A 27,760-nucleotide genomic window follows, 5' to 3' on the forward strand; every position below is an offset into this window, starting at 1 on the left:
CTCCATGGTGGCAAGTCGATGGATTCGTGACATAGTGAATCGAATCGAATCGAATCGAATTGAATCGCGCATGATGTTTTACAGGGATATGGCTCTTTATTTCGACTGCTATTGCCATACTTGCTGGCATACTTTTATGCGCTGCAGCAAATTGTTTTAGACGCGACGCCACTTCGTGTCCTTGTAAATCCCACCTTTGTCTTGTGTATCCTTTTTTTTTGTTTTTGCTTTTTATTCCTACGCTCACATATTGAGTGTATTGTGTTTGGGGTGTTGTGCGTGAACTAAATTCATTTTCGCAGCGCCAACTCAAAAGTAATCGATTACGCGCCTTAGTCGCAGTCGTCACCTGATTAGCATAATTCGATGTGTGCGAGCGTGTTGCCAAGGACATTTCGAGGTGGTGCCTGTCTAAAAAAAAAAAAAAGGACGAAAACGGCGGAGATGGCATTTTCAATCTTGCGAGAAAATTGTTCAATTTTCGGCAGAAAATATTTTTGAATCAGCGCCGTACAGCGTTTTCATTTCGGTTCGTTTCGACGCCCTCGATTGCCAACATTTCATCACCAGCAATCGAGACGCGCGACAACTTCATTTTGCATTTCACCCAAACTGGAAAATCTCACCATCACCCATCGCCCATCGATGTCGGCAAGTGACAGGCTGAAAGGCTGAGTCGAAAGTAACTTTAAAATATGGAAATGTGGTTCAATGAACTGGCAGGGAAATAAAGACCAATTTCGGTGACCTTTGAGAGCAGGTCTTTTTAGAAAAAAGAAAAAAACTACTATTAGAAGCCTTGTCTAGAAGTATGGATTCTGAATTTTTCGTTCTAATAAAGTAAATTATTTTAATATTTTAAGCGGGTCTCCTCATTCCCACGTAATGCACTGCAGTTAATAGCCTAAGCGTGTTTGCGAAAGACATCACTCCATTTAAATGTTGATTGATGAACAGGTAAAACTTCAGATCCCATTCCCCCAGCATCGAGATATGCTCAGCATATGGGCGGGCACCCAGCTGCCGTCTGGCTTTGTCAACACAATGGGGTTTTTTTTTGGGAGCATACATATACTCGTAGATAGATGACCCCTTCCCGAATCGACGGACTCTGACCCTTTAAAACACTCATTTGAGACATGCGAACGCCATTAAAGACGCTCAGGAAGTTGTTGGCAAGCAGAGCCATTAAATTTGATATACGACAATAAGCGCGGATAATGCGTTAAAGGAGCTCAAGCAGGACGCAGGACGAAGGACGTAGGACGTAGGACGCAGGACCAAAGACGCACAGCCATAAATTAGTGGGAAAAGCCAAGTTGTCTGAGCCAAGACGATGGCTCGTGGCCCAAAGTGAAATTAAGTGCAGGTAAAGTGCATTCACAACTTGCGTTTTTACTGAAACTCCGCAATGTTGGTCATGACTAAGTAAAGTTGAGTAAGAAAAGGTTGCAGCTATTTGACAAATTTCAATCGAAGCGGTATGCGATAGTATTGTTATATTGGCGAGATATCTCAAACCGAACTCAATCGCAGATGAACTGTATCTGTATCTGCGAGATACCTTTGCCGTTTGAGCTTCCTTGGCCAGACAGTCTGCCAGTGCCTTCAGCGGGAATTTAAGCCGTGCAAATCCCGTCGGAATCGACCAGTTCAGTAATAGAAATAGCCATGTCTTAAGCCTTTAAGTTGCCAATTACAATGAAAATTGATTTTATTTCGCTGGCTGTCGGTGTTTTTCCTGCATTCCCATCTCCGCGGCGGCGGCTTCTTTCCATTCATGTTTTTTTTTTTTTTTTGTTTTGCACTTGCCCATTGTTTTGGTTTGGTCTGCCGGCCAGCACCAGCCACTAAGCCAGCAACGACCATACCCACCACCCACCATCCACCGAGCATCGTCCTTGGCAGGACTTTTATGAAAGCACAGCTGGCTGGGCTTTTGGATTTCTTTTTGTGTTTGGCTCTGACTCTGGTTTCGGTTGTCTGGTGGCAAAGTGCCGAATGTACATAATGCCAGTGGATTAGGGCTTAGTTTATCAGCGTTTTCACTGCCAATGTCAAGGTCAAGCTCATAAGCGCGTATGACAACAGCATTAGACAGCGTGCGTGTGTGTGTGTGCGTGTGTGCGTGTGTGTGTGCGCTTGTGTGCGAGTGCACGAGAAGATAAAGTATCTATCTATCTATCGGAAAAAAAAACTCAAGTGATCAGAGCGCTTGTGCATGCACTATATCCTATTATCAATGTTGTTACTAGCTATTTTAAAGGATTTACGAAGAAGTGAATACGAAAGTTCAAGGCTAGTTTTTTCAACGCCTTCATTGACAATTTCAGCAAGGTTTGCTCTCAGTGTAGGAAATAAATTCGGCATTAGCCACTTCCCCAGCCAGCAGCCAGCAGCTGTTGAGCCACTTGGTCATCGCTTCGCTGGGGCTATTAACATACAATTATGCCGAAATGCCAATCAAATGCAGACAGAAGCGGAACGGACGTGCCCCGCCCGAGTTCAAGTCCGAGTATGGATCGCTTATCCCCCTGCCAACTTGCCAAACTGCCACCGTGCATCCTTCGATGCCACCATAGCCCCCGGAGAGGATTGCCCGTGTCCTTGGTCCTTGGCCCATCGACTTGGCCATTTATCATGGTAATAGGCGAACGCGTGCGGGAATCGCTGTTTTGATTTAACGATCCCGTTTTGCTGCAATCAAAGTATCACACAATCAAAAGCGAAATAAAATAAATAAAAAACACTCAAGTTTTTTTTATCGACAAGCCAGGGGGAAATCGAACAAGGCGTACTTTTTATTATTTAATTTTAATATCCACAAGAAATTGCATATTTCGAGTGTAACCCCGGAATTGGATTTAATATCGCAAGGGGACAAAAAAAACCTGCTACTAAACAATGTTAACTTGGTTTTTTTTTTTTTAAGCCAAAATGGTCTTGAGATCCGGCTAGTAAATGTATGCCAAAATAAAGTGCTCGTCGATGTTTTATGATTATGACGAAAGGCTTTTCCGGGATGCGAGACAAGGGAAATCCGTTGCACGTGTCCCGGCGACTACGGTGCGTCTGTGTGGGCACTCAAATGTATCTAAGTTGTGCAATGCCCCGATTCCAGATACATTTCGGCTCCGACTACATTGTGCGAAGACGCAGCTGCACGTTATGATAAGTACGGGTATTTGGCAACAAAGTAGTAGTGAATGCAGCTAACCAGCTAACCATCCACCTGTGCGAAAGGTGATTGCATCGAGCTTATGCCGGCATAATGCCTTTTTGTGATGAGTGCACCTTTCATCGCTAAAACCTCGTTTAGAACAGTTCATTGCTGGCATTTGGATTGAGTTCTTAAAGGCGCTACAAAGTTGCATTTTGCGTTTGCAATTTAATCATAATTATACTGCGCATAATGCGAAACACTCACGCATTTGCCAACACTTGAGGCACAAATTTTCATCGCATCCGTTCTGGAAAATCTGCTCGTTTTTCTAGGACTACGAGTATCTGTGTGCGCAGCGGCAAATTGAAAACTCTTAATGTCGTTTGTGATTTGATCAGGGCACCTCGTTAGTTTGGGCCCGCGGCGAAAAGGGAAGGCAGCCAGTTGGCAACTGCTAACTGATAATTTGATTATTATTATTATATATCTATGTAATATGCAGCGGGCTGCTGTGTGCATGTGTGTGCCTTGTGTGCGCTTGTGTGTGCGTGCGGGTGTGGCCAATCATCAGCTCGGATTTCCATTTTTCCCGCTTGTTGCCTTGGGTGCCATAGATATGTGCATGCGAATCCGCATCTATGTATGTACATATATGTGTGTAAGTAGCAATTTCCTCTCACCCCGCATGTGTGTGTGTGTGTGTGTGTGTGCGATATGTGATGTCTTTGTGTGCGCTGCTCTTAGATAGATCGAAAATTGTTGCTAAAGTCACTTGTGCTGTCGTAATTTCATAAATTGCGTAATTGCATTGCCATTGGAGGAAAGGGAAAATGCGATAGGGAGTGAAAGATGGTGCAGTGTTTGATTAAAAATAACTTATTCCCAAATGATGTCTAATTTGCATCGGTTACAAGCGAAAGAAAACTTGCTTGTTTATTGAAGCCAGAAAAGTTCTCATTTCCATGTGATGCGCAATATTTCGTAGCATACTTTCAGGCTCTTAATTGGTGCATTTCCAATGCATTGCAATGCCACGCGCACAAAACGAGCATACTTATTCATTATTTGTCACATCAATTTAATTGATACTGAAAATAATATAGAAAGGGCAAGGTGTACCTTTATTTGGCCCACTCGTATTTCCGAGAATCGAAACCACAATTAGGATCCAGCCAACCGAGCTGAACTGAAGATGGCCTCGCCTTTTGTTAACCGAATGCACACACTCGGTTGCCATATCGAGTGCATATATATTATTTACCAAACATGTACTTGAGTTATCACCGATACCGTATGCAAACGTAAATTTCCTTTGGCTTTTTGACTACGTGGTCATTGGTCTACGTGCCAATCCAATTTCCTCGGCACATTGACTGTGGCTTTTCCTTGGCACGCTTTCAATTCGAATTTGCCGACATCGAAATGCAAAAAAACAAAAAAAAAATCAGAAAAAAATATAGAGGAAAACAATTGGGGTGCCAGCGACTCGGGACCCCTGCACCTGTAACTGGCTTTTCCGTAATGGCAGACAACTTTTCAGAGCAGCGCCAGCAGAGCGAAGCGTTTACATAAGTGGCAAGTACGGAGTCGTAAATCGTGGCAAATCGAGTTCGGTGTTCCTCTGTTTCCCTGGACCACCTGGCCAAGTGAATTGATCAAAAATCACGCGAAGGAAATTGCTTTAAAATGTGCAGCGGCAGCTGAATTCAGCGAAGAGCAGATACTGAAAATGAAGTGGAAAAATCGCAGGGAGCTTGTGAAAAGTGTGTACAATTCGGGGGAAACGGGCCAATGAAATGCCAATTAAATTGATTTGAGACTCAACCAATTTTTTTTTTCTTTTCCATATACTCGTAGGAGGTCATTAATGAGGTCTATAGGAAAATGTATTTTCGTTGATTGATTGACGGATTGATTGGCAATTCATTAGCATAAATTACCCGCAGAAACCGAACTTAAAGTGAAAGTACCACCAGCGAAAGCTTAATGCCCTTCGAATCTAGTTATGCTTCGGGCTTTAAATAATATTTTCATTTCAAGTAAATTCGTTTACAACATCATTGAAAGCTGTCGAAGAACAGCAGCTCCATGCACCACAACTGAGATGACAGTAAGCTCGCGAATATGAGATGAGCCTCCAGACAAAGAGATACAGATAGCAAATAAAGGATATTTAAAGAATGGCGGCAAGGACATCCTGTTGCACTTGGCCCATTTGATTGATGACGTTGGCACTTGAGTGCACACGATAATCATTTATAAGGCGCATAAATGTTCTGTTCCCCGGGGGGGAAAAAGCTGGAAAATCCGAGGGGGGAAATGGGGGTGGTTGTCAGCTGGCGGATAAAAAGCGCCCAAAGTCGAAGGGAATATCAGATTCAAATTCACTTGGCAGATATGCTGAGGTCGTTGCTATTTTTGGGGTATTTCGGGATTCGAAATTAGGGGGGGTGGTCTTGGTCTTGTCACGTCAGCTGCAGAGTCTGACAGCCACTGCACGAAATTTGCATTCAAATCGAGCCGTGTATCTGGGCAACTTAGTATCTGTATCTGACAGATACCCAGCTGGCACACTTCTTTGTCGAGGTTGAGAAATGGCTACGGCCCAACTTGCCGCTTTCTTTCGAACTTCCTTCAAAGTGCCTGAAACTAATTATCTGCCTGCTCGCAAACGTTTACTCCAACTTTCGTTTAATTGGTCATAGTTATCGCCAAGTTTGTCATTATTAAAGATGCTTCTGATGCATCTGAAACTGGATTTTTTCAGCCAGAACACTGCTTAATAGCTCACATGTCGCTTTGCCTTTGGTCCTGCTCCACGTTATCCCGTCGCCAAAGCAAACAAAATCTTGCTGATGCAGCAGCTGGCAATTACAGCGAATGCTTTTCTAATTAGATGCACCCACATTTTCCAATTCCCCCCGGCCCCGCCCCCCTCTCTCTCCGCTGCTCTACAACATGGGTGGAAAAGCGATGGAAATTGCCTGAGTGCGTAAGCGAAAAACCAGCCATGTGCATGAATCGTAGGCGAGATATATCACTAAACAATGCACTCTCAGCAACGTGCCACTGAGTATAAGTTGGATATTTAGTTAAAAACTATTTAGATGCTTTTGCTGTTATTCAGTGGTTTAAAGCGCACATTTATAAAGTCCTCTGTGCACTTATCGAATTCAAAGTCCTAAAGAAATCAAAGAAATGTCCATAGGTAATCATAGCTTTTTGCCATTGAGACTCGCACGCCCTCAAGTGTAAATCCGCTCTCCAGTCAATTTTCTTCGCTTTTCCGCCGCACATTTTCCCCGCTTGTCCAGACGATTCGATGCTTATCGATGAGCGCAAATCTCGTGCCTCCCATATTTATGTATATATATATGTTTATACATATATATGCATGAGCTTTTAGAAATCATGTAGACATTAGTTGCCCTGCAGTCGTCTGACTGTTTGTTACCCTCGAAATGGAAACTGCACTTTATCGCTTAAATTGCTCAAGTGCAGTTCATTTATGATTTTCGTGCTCATTTCCGCTTGTTGTGGCCGATTTCCGTCGCATAGATATCTCACTCAGCATTTTCCGCTCTGCATTAGAATATGTGAATCTGTGAAACTGTGAATGTCTCTGAATCTCAGTCAGTCGAGGCGATTGTGCAAGTGACCTTGGCCAGGAGGCGGGGGCCACCCATGCGGCCATTTCGTAAACGAGCCACCTCTCATGAATATGAGTCAATTAATATAACTCAATTTGATGTCGGGCCAGAGTGTTTCGACTGCTACCCTATACAAGTATCTATGCATTTTCAAGAACTTTAACAATTGAATGTGGAAAATAGTACATGAGTAGCGAGAAATCAAAATTAAATGAATGAAAAAATTGTATCTGTAATATCTTTGTAGCTTTGTATCATAAAATTTTTTTCTTTTGTATGGAGTAGTGTGTTCAAAGTTCGTCAAACTTATCTGGCCACCAAATGGTTTGTGTATATTCACGTATTCCGTATGATATGTGCTGGGCAGCTTGTGTTTTGCAATGTGAATCACGACGAAATTGCATTTGATTTTGGGAGGCTCGCATTTGCATTCGCATTCGGATTTGTGCAGCGATTTATCCGTTAAGTAACTAAATCAATTAGCCTGCTGTGCCGATTAAAATAACGAGAAGCGTTTCGGTCATAGCCGATAACAAATACGATTCGAATGGCACAATCTAATGATGCTGGGCATTAAGATACAGATGGAAATTCGAATGCACAGTGGTCCAAAAAGGGCCCAACCTCAAACTGCATGTCACAAGCAATGCCAGTCATAAAAGCTCGGCACTTCACACGACTAAAAAAGCTTTGCTCACCCAGTAACCGGTCACCTTGCCTTATGAATATACATATATTTAATATATCCCTGGAGGTCAGTGAGTCACACCGTGTTAGATTCACCCCTTGACATCCCCCGAACGAAAATTAGTATAATGTAACGAAGAAGCATTCACAATGAACAGACCCCCAAAACTACAGTTAGTAAGACAAGTTAATATGGTTTATTCATTTATTGGAAATTACAGCTTTCTTAAACTAATAATCCTATTTTTTATAAATACCCAGCTAAAGCTAATCTCCTTAATATTTATAGTTTCATTAGATACCATTTGAGTAGATAACACAATTTGTACACAATATGTACTACATTTCCTGATCGTTTCGTCCCACTGTGCCATGTGTTGCTCGCTCTCTGTCTCTCTCTCTCTCTCTCTCTCTCTCTCTCTCTTTCGCCCGCTGCTTCTCTCGCTCTCGCAATTGTAGTTTTATTCGCCGAGTGTAACGATGGGAGAATTCTGAGTATTTGTGTTGTTTGTATTACTTCAGTGGCATTCTGTGCGTGCTGGCGAGCGCAATATGAATTAGTCAGCGGCGCTTCGCTACATTTGCTACATTGGCTTTAATCGCTCGTTTCTGAGGCATCTATTCGGCTGGACAATCTGGATTAACTGCATCCAAAACGTATATATCTTGTATTGGCCGCGATGTCGTTGACGGGAACCCAGGACTACGATCGCAAATACCTGCTCAGCATGCCGGGCCTGTGCAAGCTGGCCTGTTTGGTAATTAGCCTTACACATATGTGCCATTGTGTATCGCCCTTAATGTGTGCGCTTGTATGTGTGCGTCTTTCAGCTGTGCAGCTTTGTTGGAATATTGTGCATCATCTGCGGACCGGTGCGCGTGAGCAATTTCCGCGGCAGTTTCTACCTGGCCGTAGTCACCATCGGATTCGTGGCCACCGGCTGCCTGCTCCTGGCCAGGTATCTCCGGTTGTGGCAGCGCCAGTTCTGCCGATGCGATCCCACGCTCTGGTCCCTGGCGGTGCACTCCTCATTGGCCCTGGCCTACTTCACGGCCTCCGGACTCGTACTCTCCCTGGATATTGGAGCCTATACGGCGGCGGCGGTAAGTGGCGTTCTCGCAGTTAGGATAAGTTCGGAAACCAAAAGTATTACGGCTCATTGTTTCGGCTAATGATTAAGCTAGGAAAGATACTGGTAAACGAAACACTGAGCCTCCAGTTGGAGCCGATTCATTCCCTCGCTGTGATGAACTCTCTGTAGATCCGTCTAATACACCCTATTCTTCACCTTTTTTTTTACAGTTCTTTGGCCTGACAGCATTTTGCATCAACGGACTGGAGGCCTATGGAAACTATCGGCGCAGTCGCCAGCGGGAGGTGGCCACCCAAACGATATAGACTTGGTTTCAGGTGCACGAACCCAGCTTTTGGTGGCTCTTACTACGTTAGGCTTACTCTGTGTGTGTATCTGTGTGAGAGCGAGTATCTGTGTGCGAACGAGTATCTGTGTGAGTGCCAGTGCGTGCGCGTGTGTGTGAGTTTGTTTTGAGAGAGCGAGTATCGCTTGCGTTTGCTTGAAGCATTTAAGTCTGAAGTTTGAAATTGTGGCAAGCTTTTGTCGCGGGAACAGTTACCGTATGTGTTATCTAATAGTCGCTAGATATAGGTCAAGAAGTGAAGAAGATAAAGCCAGTCGATCGCAGCAATAACGTAGATATAATAGCGAACAGAAAGCGAGAGAAAACCACTAACAAGAGAGCAAATTCCAAAGAGATAAGTTGTATTGTGCCTTCTGGCTCTGCTTCTTCCCTTCTTCTGATAACTGGTTAACAATGCGTGAATATATATGTACATATATATACCCGATTTTTTTTTTACTTTTATTAAGTACATAGTATTTGTGTGTCTCAAGTGAATATACATTGAAGTAGTTAGTTTTTAGCACAATGCTTTTCATGACCACTGAATTGTTGTATTTATAAACAAATAAATCGTTTGCAATGGAAGAATAAAACAAAAATACATAAATGTAATTTGTAAATGAAGGGTGTTTTTTAATGATGAGAGTTCATATGCGTAAATTGGGCTTGAATGTCAATTGTTGATCGTGCATATTGTTATTGATTCATTTACGCAAAAGGCCACTTTCCCGAGGCTATTGTTTATTTATTTTACTACACGAACTACTTTTGCGACCATGTTTGCTTGCACAACAAGCTATTTTCACCTAACATTGCCGGATAGAATTTTTGCAACCGGCGCTCCATGAAAAAGATATCGCCAACCTTTGTTTACCTTATCCGCATTGAAACTGAAAATAAACAGGTACACTATGGTGCCCCCCTGTCTGATTTTGCTTCTTGTTTCGTTTTCGTTTTGGTTTCGGTGCTCTGTAAGCTGTTGCCATTGTTGGCTTTTCAAATCTTTTGAACCACCCACAAACGCAACAACCATCATCACCCAACAAGCAGCACCCAACGCCCACAAAAAAGCACTTGGCTCGTCTATTGTTTGTGTTGTTTTTGGGGGCTCCCGCCTCATTATTATTACTTTTGTTGCCAGTTTGATGAAGTTTTCGCCTCGATTCTTGTCTATTTCTGGCACGATTTATTCATAGTTAGTTGTTCGCCAAGCATAAGCAAATTTTCAGCCAAGTACGCTTAACAACGTAATGAAGAGCGCAATATATTCATGTGTTTTATGCCGAAAAGCGCTGGCGTAAAAAAAAAAAAGAAAAACAAAATAAATGTATAGAAATGTAGCCGCATTGCAGACATAATATGGGTTTCGCATTGCTTTACACGTGCAGTAGGCAACCCTGTAAAGTGCTGCAAGTTGCCATGACCACTCATGACCTTGTGCACTTATCGCCTATGTGTACAGAGAAAAACCATGTCCTTTAAAGGGTAATTTCCATTTCCATACAAGCTTCATTTAATTGATATATTTATGTGGTCTTGACTCTGCTCGTAAGTAGATAATTTTTTGCGGTGCTTCCTAGCCCTCTTAGCCAAATGATCATTTAATTATTTCTTCGTCGGCAGCTCTTAGCACTTCCCATACCCTAATGTGCCATAATTTCTGCTCCACCATCGACGCTCTCGGCCATGCAAGTCACGTAAAGTGAAATTAATTAGTCTTGTTTGCCAGTTAGTCGGCCTCCTTTCGGGTTGGCAAGACGAGAAAGTGGAAATGCGGAAAAGCCAGGCAAGGGGTCAATCCTTGAGTGATTGAAATGCAATCGTGTGGACCGAGTTCATATTGAGTTTGTGGAAATGTCATGGGTCCGCACTTCCTGCCAGCAAATGATTTATGCGGCCTGCAATTTGAAAGTTGGCTGGCTTAAAATATTTTCTTTTTTCGCTCATAGAATCGTGGTTAGCAGTTCAATTGGAAAATGTGACATGCCAACGCTAACGGTAAGCTGTTTCATAATTCGCTTCTGGCCTAATTAGCTGCTAATATTATCTGAGATAAAACATCAATGGATGGAAAGTGAATGGAGTCCGGCATAAAGGGCGTAATAACCACAGGGTCTGGCTCAGATGATAACTGTTGCCCAAATTACAAATTGTAATTGAGTGGAATGGGTTGCGTTGTTGTGAGGGAGCACCGTTCTTAATTAATGAAATCATTCCCGAATCAAACGCGCATTTAATCAAAGTCAAGTCGCCGTTCCTTGTGCAATTTATCTGGCTTGGTCCTGCACTTGGCAAAATTTACGTGGCCAAAAGAGCCTAATTCGCGGCAAAAGTAAGCCTAGTTCCCTAATAATACGATGTATTTCACAGTTCTTGGGTTACATTTCACACTTCAGCACTCAAATGTCTGGTCACAATCCCTGAACTATAATCAATGTTAAGCGATTTAAATACTAGTGTATACTACGGTTGGAACAAATAGGCATTTTTTTTTTTTAAGAGGATACTTTTTAATTTGTTACGCTTCTCTTTGAACCGTTTTGTGGCATTGCCGTCCCAGCCAATCCATTCCATTCAGGCCAAACACTGCGGCTGTGGCCAAATGACGCGCTGAAATGCGGGCCTAGCATCCGCCCTCACCCCCTTGACCCGCTTTTGGCCCACTTTCGAACCTCCTTTTGGCCGCCCGCCTTTACCACAGCTATGCAAACGCTTTGGGATGCTAATGCGGCCAAAATAAATGATGGCATGAAGGCATCTTTGGTCGTTTTCTTGCCGCCTTCATCTTTCATCGGCTGTTGCTTTATTCTGTTTTTGTATTCTGCTCTTCGCTTTTGGCATTACTTTTAATTTTCAGCGTCCGCATTTCATTTCTGGAAGCCGGTAATTGTCGTCCTTGCCTTTAAAACACCCGATACCTCAATTTGTTGACATTTTCGCAATTTGTATAATTATTTAAAGCCATTTAAAAAATTGACAATCGATTGGATCGATTCCTTGCTGTAAGAGCAAGGAAGCCATTAGAAGTACGATTTATTTAGAAATTTAATTTTGATGAATTTTAGATGGCCATTTTTATCATAACTTGACTAAAACTGATCATAAAGATGAAAGAATTACTGTTTTGAGCAGCTAATTACAAGGGCTAACCATCTGTATCATTTTTGGACCAATTTAGAAAAAATAATTTTTGAGTCATTTTTCGCATTTTTGGTAAGGGGTAACATCATCAAAATTTGCAAAAAATTGACAAAAAATAGAATTCTCATTTTTGGACACAGTTCGATTGGAAATTTAATAACGAGCTCAACGAGATATGGCATTCCATATTCAGACAATTATTTTTAAAGTTGTGGCCAAAAAACTGATTATTTTATGACGGAAAATCGAAAACAATTATTTTAGCAAAAATTTAAAATTTTCAGATGGCCATTTTAATCATAACTTGACTAAAACTGATCATAAAAATGAAAGAATAACTGTTTTGAGCAGCTAATAACAAGGACTAACCATCTGTATCACTTTTGGACCAATTTAGAAAAAATAATTTTTGGTTCATTTTTCGCATTTTTGGTAAGGGGTAACATCATCAAAATTTGCAAAAAATTGACAAAAAATAGAATTCTCATTTTTGGACACAGTTCGATTGGAAATTTAATAACGAGCTCAACGAGATATGGCATTCCATATTCAGACAATTATTTTTAAAGTTGTGGCCAAAAAACTGATTATTTTATGACGGAAAATCGAAAACAATTATTTTAGCGAAAATTTAAAATTTTCAGATGGCCATTTTAATCATAACTTGACTAAAACTGATCATAAAGATGAAAGAATTACTGTTTTGAGCAGCTAATTACAAGGGCTAACCATCTGTATCATTTTTGGACCAATTTAGAAAAAATAATTTTTGAGTCATTTTTCGCATTTTTGGTAAGGGGTAACATCATCAAAATTTGCAAAAAATTGACAAAAAATAGAATTCTCATTTTTGGACACAGTTCGATTGGAAATTTAATAACGAGCTCAACGAGATATGGCATTCCATATTCAGACAATTATTTTTAAAGTTGTGGCCAAAAAACTGATTATTTTATGACGGAAAATCGAAAACAATTATTTTAGCAAAAATTTAAAATTTTCAGATGGCCATTTTAATCATAACTTGACTAAAACTGATCATAAAAATGAAAGAATAACTGTTTTGAGCAGCTAATAACAAGGACTAACCATCTGTATCACTTTTGGACCAATTTAGAAAAAATAATTTTTGGTTCATTTTTCGCATTTTTGGTAAGGGGTAACATCATCAAAATTTGCAAAAAATTGACAAAAAATAGAATTCTCATTTTTGGACACAGTTCGATTGGAAATTTAATAACGAGCTCAACGAGATATGGCATTCCATATTCAGACAATTATTTTTAAAGTTGTGGCCAAAAAACTGATTATTTTATGACGGAAAATCGAAAACAATTATTTTAGCGAAAATTTAAAATTTTCAGATGGCCATTTTAATCATAACTTGACTAAAACTGATCATAAAGATGAAAGAATTACTGTTTTGAGCAGCTAATTACAAGGGCTAACCATCTGTATCATTTTTGGACCAATTTAGAAAAAATAATTTTTGAGTCATTTTTCGCATTTTTGGTAAGGGGTAACATCATCAAAATTTGCAAAAAATTGACAAAAAATAGAATTCTCATTTTTGGACACAGTTCGATTGGAAATTTAATAACGAGCTCAACGAGATATGGCATTCCATATTCAGACAATTATTTTTAAAGTTGTGGCCAAAAAACTGATTATTTTATGACGGAAAATCGAAAACAATTATTTTAGCAAAAATTTAAAATTTTCAGATGGCCATTTTAATCATAACTTGACTAAAACTGATCATAAAAATGAAAGAATAACTGTTTTGAGCAGCTAATAACAAGGACTAACTATCCCTATCACTTTTTGACCGATTTAGGAAAAATAATTTTTGAGTCATTTTTCGCATTTTTTGTAAGGGGTAACATCATCAAAATTTGCAAAAAATTGACAAAAAATAGAATTCTCATTTTTGGACACAGTTTGATTGGAAATTTAAATACGAGCTCAACGAGATATGACATTCCATATTCAGACAATTATTTTTAAAGTTGTGACCAAAAAACTGATTATTTTATGACAGAAAATCGAAAACAATTATTTTAGCAAAAATTTAATCATAACTTGACTAAAACTGATCATAAAGATGAAAGAATTACTGTTTTGAGCAGCTAATTACAAGGGCCAACCATCTGTATCATTTTTGGACCAATTTAGAAAAAATAATTTTTGAGTCATTTTTCGCATTTTTTGTAAGGGGTAACATCATCAAAATTTGCAAAAAATTGACAAAAAATAGAATTCTCATTTTTGGACACAGTTCGATTGGAAATTTAATAACGAGCTCAACGAGATATGGCATTCCATATTCAGACAATTATTTTTAAAGTTGTGGCCAAAAAACTGATTATTTTATGACGGAAAATCGAAAACAATTATTTTAGCAAAAATTTAAAATTTTCAGATGGCCATTTTAATCATAACTTGACTAAAACTGATCATCAAAATGAAAGAATAACTGTTTTGAGCAGCTAACAACAAGGACTAACCATCCCTATCACTTTTTGACCGATATAGAAAAAATAATTTTTGAGTCATTTTTCGCATTTTTGGTAAGGGGTAACATCATCAAAATTTGCAAAAAATTGGCAAAAAATAGAATTTCCATTTGTGGACACAGTTCGATTGGGAATTTAAATACGAGCCCTACGTTTTATGTTTGTTTTACGTTTTATGACGGAAAATCGAAAACAATTATTTTGGCAAAAATTAAAAAAATTTAGTCGGCTTTTTTATCATAACTTAACTGTAATTGATAATAAAGATTAAAATCAGCACCATGTTTCTACTAAAAAAAACAACTGATCGTTGGCCACCTTCTGGAATTCCAGTTCTTCTGGTAGTTCAAATGTTCGGATTTTTGCTACCAGGCGTATATAATCAACAGATTGGCACCCATCTTGGAAATGTGACATTTTGGTAAGTTACCGTAAAATATTTGCGAAAAGTGTAAAAAAAAAAATAATATTCACGAAAAGTGAATTGTTTCTCGTCCTTGGCACTGATGTCTAGAATTAATTCAATCGACTTTTATCAGTTTCCTATTTATCAGAGAATTTTGTTTAATGTTCCCCTTGAACATGGGCACGTATGATTTGTCATATTATTTTGGACAACAACGCGTGGCGGAAAATGAAGGGGAATATTTTTTCAGAGAATCTAGAAATCCAATGAAGAGCCGCTTGAAGATTCAAGGTGAACTCGAACCTGGGCTCCACTGAAATCTGTTTGGTAAATGATTTCGTGACGGGCATTTAAGCGCACTGAACCACCAGAGTCTTCTGTGTTACATGAACTAGGTGAATGACACTTCCTTGCCGATGCTAGTCCCACTCTCCTCGATGCACTGCTTTGCCGACGACTCGCCCCAACGTTAGATGGCGCTTTAGCCGCATGGCGTACTTTTTTTTAACATGCATTTATCGTGTAATGTCGATTTGAAGCTATGTAGAGAGACTTTACATTTGCACGGCAATTTACACAGCATGTATTCGACACGAATCTTTTGTTTTCGACATTCAACTTACGTATGTATCTTGCACTCTACATGTATAATACATTCGACTGTCATCTTTGTAGTATGTGCCTATGCAATATTAAGAACAATTAAATAAAATAGCATATTAACTTATGGCAGCACTTTGTTGCTATGTTTATGTTTATGTTTATGCACGCAGTTAGGCCAGGGCGGATGTAACATGATCACCCACTCGAAGGCCACAAAGTATAAGTGCATGGTCAGCATTCACACGCCGACCAAATACATATTACATACGTACATACATATCTCGCTCTCCCGATAAGCCTAGATATATAAGATATACATAAGAACGCCGCTCCGCTGCTGGCGTACCCGGCAGCGCAGCTACGCGGATTAGCCTAAGTCCAAATATATTCAAAAACTGTAAAATCAGAGAGAGACTCTGTAGACGTTGAGCTGACAGAACCATTTCTGCCTACTCTAAAATCAAAAGAAGAAATTGAATAAATATATGTCAGCCCGACGGCTGCCTTCAACTTAAAACGGACTTGTGTTCTTAATTGGAGTTCATCATTACATGAAGGCAGCCGTCGTCCAACGCTGGACGAATTGACCAAAGCTGGTGAAAACAAAGGAACAAAGGAACACTGGACTGGAAGAAGACTGGACTAATTAAATGGAACTGCAAAAACCAAGGAAAAATCTGAGTGAGTAGAGTTCTATTGAGTATGGGCAAACACCGTGGCGGTTTGAAAACTAAGCTGAATAAACGTATAGCCCACGTAAGGTGGCTAATATACGGTCAGCAAACGCCACCGGTTTGGTCGAAAGCTCTAAAGCTACATGCAGAGCTAGACCACTTGTTGCAATATCAGCAAGAATTAAAGACCCATAAGCTCGAGAAAACTCACTCAGATAATATTAAAAATATACCCACAATTAATGAAGTTCCAAAATACCAGGCATGTCCAGCACCAGCACCAGCATTAACAAAACCAAAGAAGTCCTGCCCCCCTGGCTGCGAAGGAATCTGGAGTCCCCACTGCCTGGGGACTTGTGAGCGACCATCGACGTCTTCAGCGGCGAAGAAATAGACAGCAGCGAGGGAGTGTCAGCGTGCCACCCCCGGCGACGCCCAGCTGACACCCAAGAAATAGACAGCAGCGAGGGAGTGTCAGCGTGCCACCCCCGGCGACGCCCAGCTGACACCTGATGAGCATCATCAACAGCAGAATATAATAATAAATATATATAAATATAAAGTAAATATAAAATATATATAGATAAGAAAAATTGTAAGAAATATTGTAAAACGGAGCATATACTATTATGCCCTGTTAACCCAATATGGCCCGTGAAGCCATAGCTAGAATCAGGCAGGCAACAATGTAAAATACAATTTTTTTTTTTACTCTTGCGAACATTGAAAGATTTTATAAATAGATAATTCCAAACATAAATGTCTATAGAGACAAATGAAATGAGTAAAACTGAAAATAAAAGTATATACAAAGGAAATTTTCTATTCTATTCTCCAAAATATAAAATTAGTATACCCAAAATGGGTCTAATAGACACTAAAACTGTGGACTCTACAGCCAATGTAATAAATAAAGTAGAAGTCCAAAATGCAGACTTGTTCTGGATAACCATAATACTAATTGTAATTGCATTAATTATGGTATCCAATGCATTAATAAAAATATACAAACTGCATAACAAGTGTCTTAAGAAACGATACCGTAGCACTGCTAACGGTATAGATAATATTTAAGGAAGATCTTTAATAAAGTCAATTATGAATGAAAATATGAGAAAAATTATATGGAAAAAAAAAAAAATAATAAATAAAAAAAAAATATAAAACGTAATATTGAATTTATCTACATTAAAAAAAAAAAAAAAAATATATACAAATGAATAAATTTGAAGTTATGAGTATACCACAGCATGGACTGGGAAAAGCTTGTTGATCAGATAAAAGATCAAAATGAAAATTTCAGAAAATCCTATAAGTGCTTAACGCAAAACAGATCAACACAAGCTGTAACAATCAATAGGAATGCCCAAGTCTTGGTAAATAGTTATAATGAAATCAGAGAGTTGATCCAACAAAATAGAAAGAATTTAAAAGTAGCGCTACTTAACCCGGTGACCCAAATAAATAATGAAAAAGAAAAAGAAGCTATATTGTCTACATTACATGATGATCCAATACAAGGAGGGCATACAGGCATTACAAAAACCTTGGCCAAGGTCAAAAGACATTATTACTGGAAAAATATGAGTAAATACATAAAAGAGTACGTAAGAAAATGTCAAAAATGCCAAAAAGCAAAAACAACAAAGCACACAAAGACTCCAATGACGATAACTGAAACACCAGAACATGCTTTCGATAGAGTTGTTGTGGACACAATTGGTCCACTACCCAAGTCAGAAAATGGTAACGAGTACGCAGTCACTCTCATATGTGATTTAACCAAGTACTTAGTTGCCATACCAATAGCAAATAAAAGCGCAAAAACAGTCGCAAAAGCTATATTTGAATCTTTTATTCTAAAGTACGGTCCAATGAAGACGTTCATAACGGACATGGGAACAGAGTATAAGAATTCAATAATTACTGACCTGTGTAAATATTTGAAAATAAAAAATATAACATCAACAGCTCATCACCACCAGACAGTTGGAGTAGTAGAAAGAAGTCATAGAACTTTAAACGAGTATATACGATCCTACATATCGACGGACAAAACCGATTGGGACGTATGGCTTCAATATTTCGTATACTGCTTCAACACGACCCAATCTATGGTACATAATTATTGTCCATATGAATTAGTTTTCGGTAGAACAAGTAATTTACCAAAACATTTTAATAAACTACATAGCATAGAACCAATATATAACATAGATGATTACGCTAAGGAGAGTAAATATAGGTTAGAGGTAGCATATGCTCGAGCAAGAAAACTTCTTGAAGCACACAAAGAAAAAAATAAAGAAAATTATGACTTAAAAGTAAAAGACATAGAATTAGAAGTAGGAGATAAAGTTTTACTAAGAAATGAGGTAGGTCATAAATTAGACTTTAAATATACGGGGCCCTATAAGATAGAAAGCATAGGAGATAATAACAATATTACGCTACTTACTAATAAAAACAAAAAACAAATAGTTCATAAAGATAGATTAAAGAAATTTCATTCATGATTGAATTTAAACTTATATTTTCCTTAATCATTTATACAAATTTTCCATACACTACGTATATTTTTATCTTTGCATTATAAAATCAACTATTGTTGTTCAAACAAAAACACAAACAAAATAAAAATAAAAATAAAATAATTTGCATTTAATAATCAAAATAACTTCACTAGGTTACGTTATTTTTCAAAAGGAGGGAGATGTAGTATGTGCCTATGCAATATTAAGAACAATTAAATAAAATAGCATATTAACTTATGGCAGCACTTTGTTGCTATGTTTATGTTTATGTTTATGCACGCAGTTAGGCCAGGGCGGATGTAACATGATCACCCACTCGAAGGCCACAAAGTATAAGTGCATGGTCAGCATTCACACGCCGACCAAATACATATTACATACGTACATACATATCTCGCTCTCCCGATAAGCCTAGATATATAAGATATACATAAGAACGCCGCTCCGCTGCTGGCGTACCCGGCAGCGCAGCTACGCGGATTAGCCTAAGTCCAAATATATTCAAAAACTGTAAAATCAGAGAGAGACTCTGTAGACGTTGAGCTGACAGAACCATTTCTGCCTACTCTAAAATCAAAAGAAGAAATTGAATAAATATATGTCAGCCCGACGGCTGCCTTCAACTTAAAACGGACTTGTGTTCTTAATTGGAGTTCATCATTACATCTTACTTATTACATTATACATTGTAATATTACATTATACTTATTACCCACACATTATTATAAATAATAATATAATAATAATATAATAAAACAATTATATTGTCCAAATACAAGACACCAGATTGTTTGTCACATATTCGTATTTTTATTTCAGCCATTGCTGTTAACTATTTTATATATATGTTTTGGTGCCCAAATTGATGTTGGAAAATAAAAAAATATTTTCGCTGATGAATTTATTAAAATATTCCGATTTCGTATTTTTACACCTTGAAGCAGCCAATGCTGCTGTTTAAAATTACTGTTTCGATTACAGATGTAATGTTTCTTAGATCTAGTAAAAAAAAGGGTTTTCTTCTCATTTTTGGTTTGGTTTTTTTTTGGGATCATAGCATTCGCATTGGGCAGCTTAGATGAATTAAACTTGTTGGGGCTGTCGTTAGGCCTCCTCATAGTTTTTCATTGAACCCCCATTGGCGGTCAGCTCCATTTTCACATTGACTTGCGTATTGACAGTCGAGTGGGCGGGTGGAATGGGAATCGGGCTGTTGTTGTTGTGCTCCTCGCTGAGCTTGAGCATATCACTTGGGTCCTGGATCTGCGCCTGACCCTGGGCGAACCGACGCACCTGCAGGAAGAGCCCACCGTTGTTCAGGAGTCGTGCCTGGTGCTCCTGCGCCTTGGCCCTCAAACAGGCGATTGAGTTGTTTCTGCAAAATATAAGTACGTATTTCAATATCAATTTGATGCACTTGTTGGCAGGTGGGGGAGTTAAGTAAGCGCTCTGTGTCACCTGAAGGCATCCGGATCGTGTTCCATGAGGGCGGCAGCCAAGTTGTGGGCATGCAGTCCAGGTGCTGTCGCCGTGGCCTGCTGCTGCTGCTGTTGCTGTTGCTGATGTTGCTGCTGAGCAGCTGCTGCTGCCGCTGCCACGGCGGTGTTCATGATCATGTGGAAGTCCTTGCTGGAGGCGGCCGCGCCGGCACCAGCGGCATTGGCGGCGTCCAGCAGCGGATGATAGCTGGGCGGGGCACAGCCAGTAACCACCGCGCCAGCGCCCAAGTAGAGCGACGCCTGTTGCTGTTGCTGCTGCTGCAGTTGCAGGTGCTGCTGCTGCTGCGGCGAAGGTGAGCCCAGCTCGATGTGGGGACTGCTGGAGCTGTTGGTGGTCGACGCTCCTGTGGGTGTGGTGGCCGCCGAGGAGGCGGCTCCCGCATAGCCGCTCGTCGAGGTGGGCGGCGCCGAGGTTGAGGCGGAGGTGGGGCAGCTACTGGGCGCAGGACTGACGACGTTCAGTGATTCGGTGGAGGAGCTGAGGGCGTGGCAGCGGGAGCGTGAAAGATCCTCCGAGTGGGCCGACTTCGATCCCGCCGAGTCCTCGTGGTCGCTCACCCCCGAGTCGTCCTTGAGCGCTGACTGCGCCTCAATCGACTTGCGATGCATGCCTGTCGCGGAAAAGCAAGTACAGACATAAGTCAGTGGTGTGCACTTTCAAATTAACGTGAAAGTTGGGATTATGTAATAAATAAAGTTTGTTGAATTGGAAAAAAAAGCGTATGATATTCTATGCATGTCTTTGAGGAAGATGCTAAAGTAAAATGTTTAATGTGAAATTCGGTGCTGTCAAAATATTGAATTTATAACCAATTTAGAGCTCACAGTCGCACGCTGGCCGCCCCATCAATTGCCAACTAATTTGACATATCGACTTAATTAAAAACTATTCCCGTTCCGATTGCGCTGATTCCCCCGGCGCAGGATCCGCTAAGTCCTCGATAAGCCACTTAAGTTCGAGCAAACCTTTGGCCACGGCTACTTGGGAATTAATTATCGAGTCGGCCTGCTCGTAAAGTTGGTTGGCTGGAGCATACAATAACCACCCAGTCAGTCGTCTCTATCGCCACCCCAGCAATGGAAATAGATAAACGATAAATGCCAAATAAGACGGGAATTCGGTGGCGAACCCTCATCCTGCGTCCCTCGTCCTTGTCGCGTGTGCATTTTGCATTTATTAAGCGATTATTAACGAATAAAGGAGCCCAGTCACCCCGAACCAGCGACACTTGTGAGCGGCGAATACCCGGATAATCCGCAAAGTCATTCCCGGGAAATGTGCGCAACATATGACGGCAATAGCGGGAAAAGCATCGTTGGACATGCTCGCCAAATATGCTCACAATTCTCGACCCGTCCGCTATATCTATCCGAGTTTATAATCCCCGAACCGTGGTCCTTTGGGCTCGAAATTTAATTAAACTCTCTTCAAGGTTCGCCGATACATACATATGTGTGCGATCTGTACAACATGGCATTGAAGTGAAAAGTCTGGTGAATAAAATAGATTTGCTCAAAAAACCAGGAGGCTATCAATGAAGACAGAAAGCCAGATTAAAAAAAAAATTATATAAGTACTTTTAGTGCGTAACTACTTTTTGTTAAGTAATCAAATCATAGAACATAGCAAAACCAAAATGGGAGAATGCGATGATTGTGGGGGTGCTGATGGGTCTTAGCTGGCTAGTTTGATAGTTTTGATATGATTGTTGCATTTACATTTCTGCTCCATACCTAGTAGCCAGGGCGCCACCGCATCGTTATCCTTGGCCGACTTAAGGATCGTGTCCGGCAGAGGCAGCGAGTGCCGCACCATTGCCCCATAGAGACCGTACTCGGCCATGATCGTGCTGCCGCCCCAGACTTTCTCCGTCTTGCGCCACTTGGCGCGTCGGTTTTGGAACCACACCTGCAAACAGAAGGTAAACGATATGCTATTAGTATTACATTTATATCGAATTGTTTAAACATTAAACCGCTCTAGCCATTTGCAAACTCTTCCGCATAAAGTGTTTCGCCATATGGACACCGACCTCCTCAGTGGCCAATGGCTATCAACTCTAGTCGTTGGGAAAATGCAATGCAAATTGCGAATTATTAAATAAAAAGCTCATTCAAATTGAAAAAATGTAAATGGAATGTTCTTTAAATGCTAATACTTCGACCATAAGCCTCTCAGCTGCCCCAAATGCTTATATATGTATATATGTATATATGTAGACCTTTGCGGCAGTGGCGTGGTTTACACGTAGAAAAGGGGACTATATCACGAACTTTTTGAACTTTTACTTGGGTTTTGCTTAATCTTATTGCTAATAGATTTCTTACAAACAACCATGTTGAGTTAGAACTTTATAAATAAAGTACATATTAGCAGTGGATACCTAAAAATCAGTGGACCCAACGATGGTTGGCAACATCAATGCGACACCAGCGACATCCCACTCGCTGCCACTCCACACATAATGGCAAATGATATACATATTCGCATATAAGTGACCAAATTAGATTATCTTCCGAAACATTAAACCGATTCTCTGCCGGCAACAACAATGATAATAATATGAAAACATTAAATGTTGTTCACAAAAGGCAACCAGACCGAGCAGACAACCAGACCGCCAGACAACCCGACCAGCAACAACAACTGTCACAATAAAAGGATTTGCCACACAGACGAGCGGCCAAAAGGATTCAAATTCAGCACGAACCACCCTCGGAATCCCGGCATCCGGACCCTCTGCACTGAAAAAGAAGTCATCATTTTTCTGGTCCATCAAATCGTTTAGTTCTGCTATTAGTCATGTATACGCAAAAGGGGGAGGTTCAGGGGCAGGGTTTGTCAGGGTCGTGGGGGGAAGGGGTGTGACAGGACAGGACACCAAAGATTGCCCAGCAATGTGAAATCGACGAGGACGTAGGAAAGGAGCCCGAACTGAAGTGGCTCTTGGAAGTGGCGGCTAAAGGAAGATTTATAATAAAAAAGCAATATATGCAAAATAGGCAAAGCTGGCAAAATAAGGGGGTGCTATGTTAAAAGCTGGCGACTGCTCTCGCCCAGGAATTTGTTGGCCAAGAATCAGGCACCGAATGGCCAGGAGCGCAGCCAAGTTCCAAGTTCCAAGTCCCAAATCCCAACCTTAACCTCACGGATTGAGCAAATCGCGGGTTAAGTGGGCAACTGGGCGTGGTATTCCACTCGAAAACAAAAAAAAAAAATATACAAAAAGGGAGAAAAAACTGAAAAACAAGTTCGGCGCGAAACGAAGATAAAGTGGTTTGGCTTGGGGCTCTGTCACCGGAGCTTGGTTGCCTACCAGGAGCCCCATAAATCTTGGACATCCACTTTCTGAGAAATTGGCAGACCCGAATTCTGACTTCCGAAACTAAATGCATATATTTCCCAGGCAGCCACTCAGTGCGTTGCGTTGCAGCCCGGAAAATTTGCAGCTCGTTGCCGATTTTTTGGCAAAGTGCCGCCTATTTGGTACACTACGTTTCAGCAGTTTAGGTTCAGTTGGAAACCTTTTTGAAGTACGCTGGCCTAAGCTTTTCCATTCTAATGATTCAATAGCTAGAGTTTGGAGTTTATTATTTTTCAGAAAAACTTAAGTCAGAATAGGAGCCACTTGCTCCGCAATCCTTACATCACTGACTCGCACTGCACCGAGTGTGACTCAGCGTGCGATTTAGTTGGATTACTCAGGCGTGGAGCTGCAAATAAATCCGATATCCGTTCTCTGAAATTACCCTTCACTCTTCCCCGGATGTCAAATTAATTTCCACACGCACACACACACCCGGATACTTTGTTTCTGGCAAGGATCAGCATCCGAATTTGGAGCCTGCGGCTCGGGAGCTAGGGAACTTGAAAGCTCGGCAACTGTGGAACTGTGGAGCCTTGGGAATCGGGATCTTGGCCCTTTCTGGCTGCAAAATCAAATTAATCCGGTTTGTTATTTCATCATGCAACGTCAACGTCACCATCATCAGCTACAACAACAGACAAAAGGGCTGCTGCAGCAGCGGCTTCAACAGCATTTTGCAATAATAAATGGCAGCACACATACACACACACAGTGGCACGCCCGGGTGTAAACAATACGCAAACACACACACAGGCAGATACATAGATACACAGGCACACAGATACGAGAGCCTCTGCCAAAGGAGCGGAAAATTTCATTAACAAGGCACACAGGCAGCAGCAGGAACAGCAGCAAAAGCAGCAGCAGCAACATGGAAGCACGACAGCAACTTGCTGGTCCGGAGGCCAGTGGCTCGTCTGATAATTTAATCAACTCTCATTGAATTATATCATTTTGCAATTTGGAGGCCCGGCAACATCAACATCCCATCATCCAGATCCATCTCCATCTCCAGCTTCAGCTCCAGCTCCAGCTACAGATCCAGATACAGACCCAATCATTCCAGTCATTATGATACCGGAGTGGCGACCGGAAAAGCGGGACCGCCAGTTTCGGTAGGGCTCTTTGAGTGCGGAAATCAAAGAGGGAAATGCCATAAATTTCCAAAACGGAAATGCGCCACCAAGTCGATTTGCTGGGGCCTACAAAGGTGGCGTGAAAAATCCAACTAACAGCTCTAAGCTGCAACTTAGCGAATATTATATGTATATACCTTTGTTCTAAGTGTTATTTTAAATTAGTAAACGTTTTAAATAATAATGGTAAAATGGTAGAATACATTCGATAGAATTACATATACGATTTGTCACTGCGAAAGCCCTAATCGCAATTTTTTAATCAATTGATGCGAACGCAAAACATCCACCAAACAATGATATATAATCGAATAATCAGGGCTGCTGTAGCAGATAATGCCAACCACTTTAATATAGATAACAGCTTGGACAATCTGCCGCTAAATGATTACTTGACCATTCCCGTCTCAACTTCGATTCCAATACGCTGCGAATCACGACATCAATTTGCTGATTGAAAATTTATTATTATCCTTGGACGGGGCGTCGCCTGATGGGGAAAGGGGAGAAGAGGGGGCGGGATGGCCACGAAGGGGTGAATAGTTCGAAGGACATTTTTATGGGGCGCAACCGAAGGGGCCACGCCCCCTTGTCCGCTGTGTGTCCGGTTGGTGGAAATGGTTTTTGATTTATCTATCGAACATTCTGCTGGCTGCCCAACCGAATTTGACCGATGACAAAAGTAATTCCTCGGGGATCATCTATGGGGCGCCTAACTTTGGATCCATGTTTTAATATTTAATTCATTTATGCTTTCCATTTTGCAGCTACTATCCACTTTTTCCAATGATGTGGCCCAATCCTTCGACACACTCGCAATTGTCAAACCAATTTGCGAAAACTCCACTGGTCCACTGAACGCGCAGAAAAGGTCAAAAGGACATGCCTGCTGGCCGTTGTCGGCATAATTAAAATATTGGTAACCAATCAAAGATTCTCAATGGTTTGGGCCTACGCCAGCAACTGCCCCTGCCCCTTTCCACATATCGAAATCAAAATGAAAAGGGATTTTCAGGTTACCTGTGCCCGGGTATTATGGTTTGCGGATTGCTGGCTTGGGTGGGTGGCGAATATTTGCTCACTGGGGCTGCAAAATTGCGAATTGCAAATTGCATATGCAACGGGTCGCAGGACTTGTCGTCCTTTTCAGGTGACATGTGCACCTGTGCATTCGATTTTGCCCTGCATTCGGGCGGGAATTTGCCTTTGAGTTCGTGTGCGGCCTTTATTGGTTTACTTCATCAACTCGAACGACTGAGTGGTTGGGTGGCTTACGGGTGGTGGCTTCGCTGGGGCATCGATGGATGGATGTCGGTGTGGTGGATGGATGTGGATAGATGTGGAGCGACTACTACTACTGCCAACTGGTTGCGAGTCAGTCAGACCGGCGAGGCGTGTGGAAATTTCATAACGACAGTCCGCAGTTTATATGCAATATTCAATTGACATTCGCGGAATTTGGTTTTCAAATTCCGCGCAAAAAGAGTACTTCAGTTTTCAGCCAGAGTTTGAAACTCACTTTCGTTAGATATATAGCATAGATATATATATATAAAGAAAGAGCCAATGAGTACAACTTACATATATTCACACAAAATAACACAAAATATTCAATGGTTCATATTTGCGCTATTTATTGGCAGAGTATACGCGAAATCCTTTGAGTTTTTTCCCAGTTTTCCACGCTTTTCAGCGCCTTTGTCTCTAGCATCTTTCCATTTTTTTCGCTGAAACTTCAATTTCCAACTTTCATATGAGTTTAACGCTCGCGAACTTTTTTCGCTATTTCACTCGCTGAAAAAGAAGGCTAAAAAGCTCACTGAAAAGAAGGGGCGGGGCAGCGGACTTTTCAGTTTTCCGCATCCGGATCCGGATTAAGAAATGTAAATGCAAAATGATTTTTTTGGTTTCATCTCGTTTCGTGAGTCGAGTATTAATTTGCGCAAACGGAACTAAAGGCTTGACTTTGGTGTTCGAAAAGGGGGGGTAAAAGTGAAACGAGGTCCAGTAGAGAAGTGCACATGTGAGTCGGACTCTTGTTAATGACCTTTACTCGACATTGAGCTGGCTGTGCAATTGCCATTGCCGCTCAACTATTAATTACGTTCAAACGATGTTTTAAATGCCTAATGATTAATGAACCGATTTTCTAATTACGTTAGACGATCTTTGGGCGCGGAATGGGCTTTCCGACAGACTGGGGCGTTTTGTGGGTGGTGCAATGCCAAAACTCCGACTCAAACAATTACGAAACAATTAGGATATGCATTAAGTAATCCCGGCCAGTTTATCCGGCTTGCCCATCGAATAGGTCCAAGTGGTTGTTTTAATTGGAAAATCCCCATTGATATTACTGCTATTGCTATTAAGCATAAATTTTTTTTTTGTTTGTTTGCCACAATGAGTGCTAGTTGCTAGTTTCCGAACGTTGAGTTGTCATTTTGGGACAAACTTGCCATTAAAAATAGCCATAAATCTCAGCCGCAGGGATTCGCATCCGAAACTGAACCAAAAACGTGCTGCCACAAGATTCGGTTTCCCAGTTGAGTAGTTATCATCATCGCAAATTGGCAAGTGCACGTGGAACGCGTGTCATCGCAGCAGGTTGCCCTTCGTTGTGAGAACTGTAGCAATTTGTTTGTTTGTTTTCCAGTCTTTGGTTCTTATTTCTTTTTTTTTTTTTTGCCTTCACTTCCCTGCGACTTCGAAACGAGACAAAGGGTTGCTGTTGGGGGGGGGGGGGGGGGGAGTTTGAAAATCGCCCCGCTTGTCCCGGAAAAGCCCTTATTCGCTCGTTTGTTTATGATTAACGCGCGCTAATTTCATTCATTTCGCACTCAATGGCCTCGGCTCTCTCGGGATTTTGGTGCACACTTATGCTTATTGGATTTACTCGAGCGTTGTTGTCAGGGAAATCGCCGGAAATGTTTGGTGGTGGTTTCGTAGATTCAGTGCTTCTGG

At 41.0% G+C, this 27,760-nt stretch overlaps 2 protein-coding genes and 2 non-coding genes across 6 annotated transcripts in view, besides 1 other annotated feature; 1 reads left to right on the top strand and 3 right to left on the bottom strand.

Annotated features, from left to right (window-relative positions):
• Window positions 1-7,367: 7,367 nt before the first annotated feature.
• On the top strand, window positions 7,368-9,531 carry CG12730 (uncharacterized protein). 2 transcript variants are annotated; one of them, NM_001297967.1, is made up of 3 exons: window positions 7,368-8,258; window positions 8,332-8,604; window positions 8,804-9,531. In NM_001297967.1, exons 1-3 carry the CDS (start codon window positions 8,181-8,183, stop codon window positions 8,897-8,899), a joined length of 447 nt encoding a protein of 148 aa, NP_001284896.1. In that variant the 5' UTR covers window positions 7,368-8,180; the 3' UTR covers window positions 8,900-9,531. The 2 variants fall into 2 exon arrangements, with proteins under 2 accessions (NP_001284896.1, NP_572228.1); NM_132000.3 differs by having other exon boundaries at window positions 8,019-8,258.
• Window positions 7,753-8,260, bottom strand: asRNA:CR45518 (antisense RNA:CR45518). The gene has a single exon (NR_123799.1).
• A 5,530-nt stretch (window positions 9,532-15,061) lies between the features above and the next one.
• On the bottom strand, window positions 15,062-15,225 carry snoRNA:Psi28S-3342. Its single transcript, NR_002461.2, has one exon. It is a non-coding gene; the product is annotated as a snoRNA:Psi28S-3342 (small nucleolar RNA).
• A 430-nt stretch (window positions 15,226-15,655) lies between these two features.
• Window positions 15,656-19,461: a mobile genetic element.
• A 225-nt stretch (window positions 19,462-19,686) lies between these two features.
• Window positions 19,687-27,760, bottom strand: part of Vsx2 (Visual system homeobox 2) — a 31,257-nt gene continuing 23,183 nt past the window's right edge. The window contains exons 4-6 of one of the 2 annotated variants that reach the window (NM_001038743.1): window positions 22,030-22,204; window positions 20,255-20,906; window positions 19,687-20,171 (exon numbers count right to left, since the gene is read on the bottom strand). In NM_001038743.1, the coding sequence (NP_001033832.1) occupies window positions 19,901-20,171; window positions 20,255-20,906; window positions 22,030-22,204 (1,098 nt within the window). In that variant the 3' untranslated portion in view covers window positions 19,687-19,900. Of the gene's footprint in view, window positions 20,172-20,254; window positions 20,907-22,014; window positions 22,205-27,760 lie in introns of both variants that reach the window. The other variant, NM_001297968.1, reaches the window with a different exon arrangement.

This window comes from Drosophila melanogaster, chromosome X (assembly GCF_000001215.4).
Source record: "Drosophila melanogaster chromosome X".
Taxonomy (NCBI): domain Eukaryota; kingdom Metazoa; phylum Arthropoda; class Insecta; order Diptera; family Drosophilidae; genus Drosophila; species Drosophila melanogaster.